This window comes from Eurosta solidaginis, chromosome 2 (assembly GCF_040869045.1).
Source record: "Eurosta solidaginis isolate ZX-2024a chromosome 2, ASM4086904v1, whole genome shotgun sequence".
Lineage (NCBI taxonomy): Eukaryota > Metazoa > Arthropoda > Insecta > Diptera > Tephritidae > Eurosta > Eurosta solidaginis.
In genome coordinates, this window is record NC_090320.1 from 292,875,506 (window position 1) to 292,886,301 (window position 10,796).

Here is a 10,796-nt window from a genome sequence, read left to right on the forward strand (position 1 = left end):
TTTTTTATTATTTAATAAAACTGTTGTAGTTGCAAGTAAAAAAAATCATCATTCGATGACGACATATTCACGTCCGAACGATATGGTTTATCAATGGAAATGTTAATTGGTGGCTTTTCAAGCGTCAGTCAATCTGCTTGTAAATCGCCGGAGGCCTAAACATTTTGACAGAAAAAGGTGTCAAATGTCATTTGTGTTTTGTTAAATAATTTGCGCTTTTTTGTTTAGTCATCTACCATCATACAAGTTCCTGTATTTCTAGAATCTAGAATTTCGTCATACAGCTATTTAAATAGTGTCTTCACTGACACCAAGTGTTTAGTATCAAAAATGGAATTTCCACATCTCGGTCAACACTGCAACGAAGCTACCTGTAATCGTTTAGATTTTCTGCCATTTAAATGTGATTCTTGTAATGAAGTGTTCTGCTCAACGCATTTCAATTATGATAAGCATTCATGTGTAGGGCCACGTCGCCAAGATATGCAAGTGCCAATATGTCCCCTATGTGGCGAACCAGTGCCCACTGCACCAGGAGTCGAACCTGATCTAACCGTAGGACGTCATATCGATCAGCAATGCAAATCTGATACGAAAAAAATCTACACAAATCGTTGTAGCTACAAGAATTGCAAAAAGAAGGAACTCATACCTGTGACTTGTAAGGAGTGTAAAAGGAATTATTGCTTGCGTCATAGACATACCACAGATCATGACTGTAAAGGTACTGCAGCTGCAAATGTCGATCAGCGTTCTATGGCAGCGTAAGTTGTGCATATTCATAAATTTATAAGTTATTAAAATACTAATTTATTATATTAAAATCTTTTTGGATATTTTAGTAATGCTGCTGAATATCGTCGTACAAACAAACCGACTTCGCTGTTCAATTCACAACCCAGACTAACTGCAGTAACAACAGGAACGCAAGTGCAAAACATTCAAGGAAATATGGTATATATATTTGTTTGGGGACATTCTAGAATAGGGGTCAGCTGTTAATACACGCCAAAAAATCAGGAGAAGTGTCAAAAGACGAGCATTGACCTCGAAAACGAAGGCAAAAAAGAAAAGTAGTATCTAGGTCCGCAGATATTTACAGTTGAAGTTGGCAAATGTAATGTTGTGTACTGAAAAAAAAATATTATGTACAAAAGGATTTTGCACTGATTTTATTTTGATTCCACCCCATTTGTGGACCGGGAAGGGTAATTTTTAATAATCGCGACCAAAGGCAGCCAATGCAGAAATATTATAAATACTATGGATCCAACCCTCGGTTTCGGAGGGACTCTGGGTTATTTTTCGGTTTTTCGTTAATATCTTTTGGTTAATATCTTTTGAACGAATTAACCTTTTTATTTTCCGCCTTCGGCCCCTGTTCTAGACTTTTACCTTTGTTTGTGTATGCAATTCTTAATTTACAACCTTTTTTAGTCCGAAGACGAAGCATTAGCTCGTGCACTTGCTCTGTCAATAATGGAATTGGATGAGAATGCGGATCGTGAACGTCGAAATCAAGCGGCTGCAAATTCTTCAGTACATCCTACAGTACGTGTTGGCGGACAAGATGGTCAGTCGACGAATGTCAAGGACAAATGCTTACTTTCGTAGTGTGCAATAACTCATACTAAAATATGCTACAATTAACACATTCGATACGGAAATATATTATTGGTAGAATTATTGTTTAATTTAGTAGTGTATAAGAGTATAATTGTTGTAAACTTATGCGATAACTTATGATGGGAATGTATGTATGTATATATGTCACAAATGTTTTGTAAAATTAATGTAAAACTAATGAACATAGTGACTATACATTTTAAAGTAGACTTAACTCATCTTAGGGCATTCTTCAATTCTTACTTTTCCGTGAAATCTCATTTGAAGCCCATATATGTACATTAAGGTTTTTATGGAGCATTCCGCTTACAGATTATGAGTATTTATTTTCTATAAGCCATTCCTGGGATTAAAAATTAACTTACCCATATCTTTAAATAGATTATTAGCAGATTACTGACACTGGTTATGGTAGTTGAACCTACATAATCATAGATTTAGAATAAAACAGCTTATATATAACAAGGCCATATCGTTTGAGTAGAGACAGATTCGTTACTTAGAATCAATACTGTATCGCACTTTATTTTCTACAAGTTGTTATAAATCAGTAGTTGTTTAAACCAAATAAATGATTGAATTGTTTTTTCAAACAAATAAAATGTCAGTATTTTCTAATTGGCGAAATACGTTTTCTTCCGGATGTGTGAGAAGGATGTAAGAAGGTTATACGCATCCGCTGGCGTCGTCATCTTAGTCGAGGGGCTTAACAAGATTCAAACAAACTTTCCAGCCAAAGTCTGGGGTTCTTCACCAGTGATGTGACCGCTCTTCTGCAACAGCTAAAATTTTGGTATTCGGTGTCTTATCCGCAGTGGTATTCCTCCAAGTCAGAGAAACAAGCCAAACGGGTTGGGGTGCTATACCTATAACAAACATAAAAAAAATGTATAAAAGTTAAAACAGCTTCAAAATATAAATTGTGAAAAGCAAGTAGTGAAACTGATTCAAACGAAAACGTGATTCGATTTCGTTTATAAAATTAAAAGTCGGACTCGGTATCGTTCTGCAAATCAAATTCTGTTTCGATTCGATCTCGTTTTCAGATTATTCCGATTTCGGTAACGTTGTCTGCTCTAAAATAAATTTCGGTTTCGTTCTTGAAAATAAATAATTATTCAAAATAAATCAATTTTAAAAGTTAAATAAATTCAGGAGTCGTTATTTAAAACAAAACTCCGTTCGGTTTCGTTCCTCGAAGTAATTTTCAGCATCAGTTTTGGTTTTATAGTATATTTCGGGTTCAGTTTCGCTTTTATCTTTAAAATTTTTCCAGTTTCAAAAATGAAAATGATATTCCACTTAGGTTATGTTCCGTTTTCTCTTTTCTCCGATATCGGTTTCGTAATCATAAATAAATATCGAATTCGATTCCGTTCCAGTTGGATTTAAAATTTTTTACGTTTCAGTTCCGATATGGTTTCGTACTTCAAATTGATATCCAGTTCCCTTTTATTCCACTTTCGTATGGCTTTTCGGTTGATTTTTGTTTCGTTCTTAAAAATAAAATTCATCATCTCCATAGCACCACCACCGCGCTAAATGCCATCAGCACCCAGATAAATTGCGGTTTAAATCAAAACCCCCACCATAGAACAGTACTCGTTGCGCTAGACCTATCAAAAGCTTTTGATACGGTCAACCATGGCACGTTACTGCAAGACCTGGAAGGGTCTACCCTTCCCCCATGCCGTAAAAGGTGGAACGCAAATTATCTGGGTGATCGGTAGGCATCGGTGCAATTTGGAAATGAAACATCAAAACCAAGAAGAATTAAACAGGGGGTGCAACAGGGTGGTGTCCTATCACCACTTTTGTTTAATTTCTACGTATCTAAGCTACCTTCGCCACCAGAAGGAGTTACTATCGTTTCCTACGCCGATGACTGCACAATAATGGCCGCAGGCCCAGGCCCAAAGAGCTTTGCAACAGAATAAACGGCTACCTCCCTGATCTCTCCAGTTTTTTTGCCTCGCGAAACCTGGCATTATCACCGACTAAATCCTCCGCGACCTTATTTACGACATGGACGTCCCAAATGTCGATCATTTTGAACATCCACGTCGATGACACTACGCTACCGACTTTCCTACACCCAAAATCTTGGGTGTGACGTTTGATCAGGATCTACATTTTGGTGGGTACGCAGCCGCGATTGTACCGAAAATCCAGAGCCGTAATAAAATCCTCAAATCCCTTGCTGGCAGTACTTGGGGAAAAGACAAAGAAACGCTCATTACCACATATAGCAATACATACAGCAATTGGCCAGCCGATTGCATGTTATGCGTCCCCTATATGGTCGCCAAGTCTAAAAATTACCCACTGGAAGAAGCTACAGGCCTGCCAAAATACTGCTCTCAGAACCGCCACGGGCTGTCTTCTTATGTCCCCAGAACACCATCTACATAATGAGGCGAGAATACTCCCCATCAGGGGGAGGAATGAGATGCTAACCAAACAGTTCCTATTGAATACCCAGAAAACTGGGCATCCCAACAGACATCTGATTGATGAGCCAACACCGCCTAGGGACTTAAAGAGGCATCTCCGTACGCATTTGGGGAAATACGGCAACTGAGAACTCAGACGTATGAAGCAAAAAAACACAAGCAGGTCCTTGGTGAACTCCACACATTCGGACCTTTATGCCAGGAATTGCCCGGTGAATCCAGTACTCAAATAACAGTACCCAAAACTTGCGGAAAATGAACGCATACTCCCCAGGGAAACGCGAGTCACTCTGGCTCTACTTCGTTCTAGATACTGTAACAGGTTAAACTCTTACATATCCAGAATCAATCCCGACATACAAAATGTATGCCCCGCTTGCAATGTGTCCCCACATGACACCAACCACCTCTTTAATTGTAATGTGGAACCAACGCCTCTAACACCCCTTTCATTATGGTCTACCCCTGTTGAAACAGCAAGTTTCCTTGGACTCTCGTTAGAGGAATTTGATGACAATTTGTGATCGGTCGCAGCTATTAGGTGGAGCAAAGTACTGCTACAACAACAACGACAACTAAAATACCATATTCAAGGGGCTGTGTAGCGCAACCCTTCAGGTAGCCAGCGCAATATACAGCTTCTCCAAACCCAATTGCCAACCTCACCTATCCGCGGCGAATCCTGTTTCACTAACAGACGAGGCTCTGGCAACCCCAAGCTCCTCATGGAACTTGGGGGTGGGGTGGGGGGGGATGGCCTGAAGGTTTAATGCGGCCATATAAATCGTTCCCGAGATGGTTGGGCTAGCACCTTAATGGTGCTGTGTTACCGGAGCGTACCGGATATGTATCCGGCAAACGACCATCACATCAATAACACTCCCCAAAGCCTTCGGGGAGCAACTTTATCGCTACAATAACAACAACAACAAAAACAACAACAACATCCCGGTTTTGGTTGTTAAAATTAGTTTCGTTGCCGATTTCGGGTTATCTAGTCAAGAGCCTTCTTTTGTACATAAGTTCAACCTGCCTGATCATTAGATCATATTGGGATTCAAGGGGTTGGTAGCACAATTTATAGATTCTCCAACCCAATTGTCATCCTCACCTACTCGTGGCGTATCCTGTTACCTTAACAGGCGAGGCTCTCTCGACCCAAGTTCCTCAAAGGGGTCGGGGTGGGATGGCCTAGAAGGTTCAATGTGGTAAACCATTCCCGAGATGGTCGGGCTTTTATCTTAATGGCGCCTGTTACCGGAACGTACCCGAGCTATGTATATCCGGCAAAGGACTATAAAAGTCGATAACACCCACAAAACCTTCGGGAGTTTATTTATTGCTGCAACAACAAAATTGGATCATAGTCTTGCAGCCTATACGAAAATAGTGACAGTCTGTTTTAGGGCACTATAGCTCAGCTGGACAAGCTCTTGTGGATAGGAATAGTCTTCTCTCCTTCTTTGCTTTGAGAACGATCCAAACATTCCCTGTTAGCTTTGGGGGTGGCTTTAGCCATGTATTAATTCGGCGCGCTCGAGAACGATATGATAAGACCACTGCGATCCTTAAAATTCTCCCGTGTTGCAGCTACTAAACCAAATAGTTCCATAAAACTTATCAGAGCCGATTTCTGTGATTGCAATGGTTTCGGTAGCATGTCTTTTCAAACCTAAATAAAAAATTGGTTTCGGTTTCGTCGCTTCGTAGTCATGAGTATTGAGTACCTACATATGTAAGTGAATATGTGAAACTGCTTATTAAATAAGCCCTTATCATGTATGAGCATATATATTGTAACGAATTTAGGGAAATACCGCTTATTCCAAATCTTTTGCTAACGTTCGAATAACTAAACTATTGAATGAATAACTCCAATATTCAATAATGCAAAAATGGTTTTTATTTGACTACTTGAAAGTACTTCACAACCAATAGCGTGATTAAATCAAACTGATTGCTGATTACACAGCTTTCGCTCCTTTTATACTCTCTGCTGTGTCGTTCCCATACTTCTAGGCGTTTCTTCTTCTAGAATTTACTACTTAGTTACCAGCTATAAGCTACAGATGCACGATTATAGCTTCTCGCATAGCCATATGCGCGTGATACTTCCACCGATGATTGCATACTTTTGCGAGTATCTCAGATATATGCATGTGTTTGTGCGTTTCTCTCCGCTGCTTGTATGTACGTACATATGTGTCGACATAATGATTGATTTGTTTATGTACATACCAGTGACCGCTTAGTATCGGCTTAGAGATGATAGTATCCCTTAGTGTTGCTAATATTCGTCACACTGCCCTCCACCTAAGTCTGATCGTCCCTATCAGACAAATCTCTCGAACTAACCGCTGCTAGCATCTCCAAATGAACCACCCTCCTATTTCGGGGTTTCCCAATAGTTTGTATGTGGTAGATCACTGATCTTCTTCACAACTTTGTACGGGTCTTACCAACTGCACCAAAATTTGGATGGAACACCTTTCCGACGGTGAGGCTTGTATAGCAGTACCAAATCTCCCTCCCGGAAACCTTCCGAATTATTGTTCTTGTCGTACCTGTGTTTCATCCTAGTACTCATTATCCTGATTCGTTTCCTCACACTCTGTTGTTTGGCCAATGAACTACTTCGTAGAGCTTGCCCTTGACGGATTGGCTTCGCATAATCAGTATCGTTCCGACGTTTCAAAACAGTCATGTGCCCTGGCTTGAAACCACCCTTGCATTCTTTCTGCGAAATTCTTTCCTTTGGTTTAGTGCATCCATATGGATTTGTCAATGCCAGTGTTTCTCTCGCAGGTATATTTGATTTTGCTTTGTTTGGCCCATTCGTTCCATCAACCTTTACCTTTGACTTTCGTGGTCTTTTCCTAGTCTTCTCCACCAGCACTCGCGTACTGCTGAACCCTTTCTCAAAAGTGAAGTTGAGTGGTACATCCTGGTTCTTATAACGCATAACCCTTCTCTGCATATCGATCTTGATATCATGGTCAACTAAGAAGTCCACTCCCAATATGACTTAATCAACAATCTCCGCCACAACGATTTTGTGTAGAACCATGACCTTCCCCGATTAAGACTTCACAGATCACTTCTCTCCGGACTTGGTTATACTCGCCAGTGACCATACGCAACCTTGGTCCAGGTAATGGCATTACTCTCCTGTTGACCAAATCAGATAGAATCAGGGAATGAGATGCGCCCGTATCTACAGTCAGTACACGTTCTTTGCCATCCACATTCCCTCTAACGGTAAGATTGCTTGATTTCCTTCCAATTTGCGACACAGATATCACATGGCCACATGGCATTCAATAGCTGGAGCTAGCTCTCGATCTCTACATCTTACTCGCTCTTGCTCATCCCCTCCAGCTTTGTTATTAAGACCACCCATGCTGTTGAAACCACCAGGATCAAGATCACAATGATGTGCAATGTGACCGGGCTTCCCGCATTTGAAGCATTTGATAACTCTTTCACTCCGCTTTTGCGATCCTTTCAGCGCCTCCAATATTGTGTTCACCCAGTCTGGCCTTTCTATCTCCACACGGCGTGCTTTGAACACTGGCTTACACAGAAGCAATGCTGTTTCCTGAATCAGAGCATGTGATACCGTTTCTGCGAATGTAGGTTTTGGGTTTGCGTATGTCGCTCGCTTCTTTTCGATATCCCGTATTCCATTAATAAAGCTCTGGATTTTTACCCTTTCGGTATATTCCACGGGTGCGTCCGAATTCGCTAAATGTGCCAGCCTTTCAACATCCGACGCAAACTCTTGCAATGTTTCACCAGGCCCTGGAAGCGATTCAGTAACTCCATTTGGTATATCTGTCTCCTATGCTCGATTCCGTATCGCCTCTCTAGTGCGCCCATCAATGCTTCATAACTGTTACGTTCGTACTCTGGGATGGTCTGTAAGATTTCCGCAGCTGGTCATTTTAAAGCTACGAGCAATACAGCATTTTTATCTTCAGCATTCCAGTTGTTCACTGCTGCGGTCTTCTCGAACTGTAGCTTAAAGACCTGGAAAGGAACAGAACCGTCAATATGCGCGTGTATATGCGAGTGATACTTCCACCGATGATTGCATACTTTTGTGAGTATCTCAGATATATTCATGTGTTTGTGCGTTTCTCTCCGCTGCTTGTACGTACATATATGTAGACATAATGATTGATTTGTTTATGTACATACTAGTGACTGCTTAGTATCGGCTTGGAGATGATAGTATCCCTTAGTGTTGTAAATATTCGTCACAATATGTATGTGTGTTTGATCGGTGATGGTGATAATAATCAAGTCATACTAAGCAAGTAATGCATTTTTATACCCAGCTGTGCTATAAACAATCTATTATTTCTACGTGCTTCTAACCGCACATTCCAACCAAATAAACAAATAACAAATTTTCTGAGATGCAATGCAATTAAACCACATACAACTGGGTAAACAATTTTCGCTTTCATTTAAACGAAGTCTTTCTTAACCCTTTCGAACCTGTTGGTGCACCTTATATACCACTAAATGTGTATATTGGACTAAATCCTCAAAATCACACTCAAACTGTATAAAAAGTGCACCAAAGCAGGCTTTTTAGTTTGTCTAAAGGTACATATAAAAATTAAATCATTTTCTCCTGTGCAGTACGCCCAGTTTCGAGCTAAATAGTGAAAGGTTCGGACACGTGTTTGGTTTTTGAATAATAATCTTAAAAAAGAAAGTTGTAACTGCCAAACAAATTATTTTCATGGAAGATATTTATTTTATTTACAAGCTTTAGCATATTTAGTGAAATATTTATATGGAATTGCTTGAGTTTGTGGAGTTTCAGTGAGCTGGTACTTATATATACCTTTCGGTACTTATATGTACCTTTCGCTCGTCTTTCTTTTATAAAGAAATACCATCTCGAAAAAGCTGAGCTCAGACAAAATTACCGAACTGCTGATTGACGAAATACTTGATTCAGATGACGATGATACAGGCACTGATTTTTTAAACGGAAATGATGATAATTATTTGCCAAAATTGGGTTCGTACGGCGAAGAATCTGGTTCCCCTTCATCGTCCAATAGTGAGCTATCAGATTTTGAAAGCATTATAGCACCGAATGAATTTGTGGGATCCAATTTAGCACAAGACGATAATAAGAATTACATCTCATCAGACTTTAGGTTGTGGTCTTCTCTTTGAGAAAATTCCATACCTAAACATATTATAAGTGATTAGAGTGGACGTAATATAATTCCGGAAATTCCTCTCAATTCGCCCTTTCAAAATTTTTCAAAAGATGTTTCTTCGAAGCGACAACGAAATGCAACAGCATTTTTGGCAGAGAAATCAATGTTTACTAAGAGTGGAATGATGCGAACTGAGAGTAAAATATCCGTGTTCCTGTTCTATGGTTCTGCCATGAGGGAGACTATAGACTTATAGCACTGCGTTTCCGTTGCTCTACATCATCTCCCAATGGAAAATTGTCGTCGACAAGCGCTTTAAGAGACTTTTCACCACAACATGTCAGTTTCAAACATTTTTGCATTGAAAGAGGATGAAACATATGTGCGCATGTCGAAAAATGATGGCCTAACAAAACTTACTTTGAGATATCATACACAAAGTTTGCCCAACATATGTAAGATCACCTCTCTTGGCTGTTTGTAAATTACTTTGAGGTATAGAATCAAATAGGAGTTCGCCTTCATAGTGCGCAACGCCACCTTCTCACGCTCTTGGGTGCACATTAGAATTCACGTCTATGACGAGCCCCTCCTTGCGCCCTTCTTTATACACCAGCCTTATGAACTCTTCCGGGGGATATCCTACAGGATACCAGAGTATGGGTAAGTTTTATCTTCTACTCGATGGTTACTACCATACGGTTCTGAAACTGCATAGCATACATAAGCTTCGGCGTTTCCTCGCCATGAACGTAGCCTTCTCCCAAACCTTCCGACTTCGCATCAAATTCGCGCTGAGAATTTCTCACCATGGAGCCATGGCTCCTGGATCAGCGCTAAGACAAACTTCCTGCCCAAAAAGTTGAGAGGAGCTTGCCCGACACCACTTTACCATTTTACGACTTGCAGCATAATTGAAACGTTTTTTCTCCTTTCGCTAGTCCTTCCGGTCATGTTATGATTGTTGTCCTTAAGGCTTGGCATCCTGGTACTTAAACAATAATTATACATGCCCTACGGCCACATTCGCAACCTCTGTGTACAACATATTCTCCACTTGTCTCTTAATTTGAACGGTGTATTGCCGACAGTCCTCCGAGAGCCGATAATCCCGACATACCTTCCAATCCTATATCAGCATATTTGGGATCTGACACCGCAGAAATAGCAGCGCATCTTCCGACTTCACGGCACATTATCTTCGTTGACTATTGATTGATCCACCGTGTTCGTAGGATTAGCCTCACGCAAGAAATACTAAGACTTAGTGGTCTATATTAAAATATGGTGAAGAAGAGCCGGTCGCTACAGCACGGGATCCTGTTGTCGTGAGGACAACGTTACTTTAAGAATCAGAAAGCCTCCGTTCAAATATTGTGAAATACGTCCCCTGACTGCAAATCATTCAGTGGGCACGGTTCGCTTAACACTATGGGGCAAGGGGAAGCATAAGTGCAAATAACTGTACCACTCGCCCAACGGCAAGGCATCTGCCCCTAGCAAGGATATAAATATATGTGCAACGTTGTAC

The 10,796-nt window shown here is 40.5% G+C and overlaps 1 protein-coding gene across 1 annotated transcript; it reads left to right on the forward strand.

The window, feature by feature from the left end:
• Window positions 1-216: 216 nt before the first annotated feature.
• LOC137242859 (AN1-type zinc finger protein 2A) lies at window positions 217-2,228 on the forward strand. Its single transcript, XM_067770112.1, has 3 exons — window positions 217-764; window positions 843-954; window positions 1,438-2,228. The coding sequence occupies exons 1-3, from the start codon at window positions 331-333 to the stop codon at window positions 1,612-1,614; spliced, it is 723 nt and encodes a 240-aa protein (XP_067626213.1). The 5' UTR covers window positions 217-330; the 3' UTR covers window positions 1,615-2,228.
• The last annotated feature ends 8,568 nt before the right edge of the window (window positions 2,229-10,796 follow it).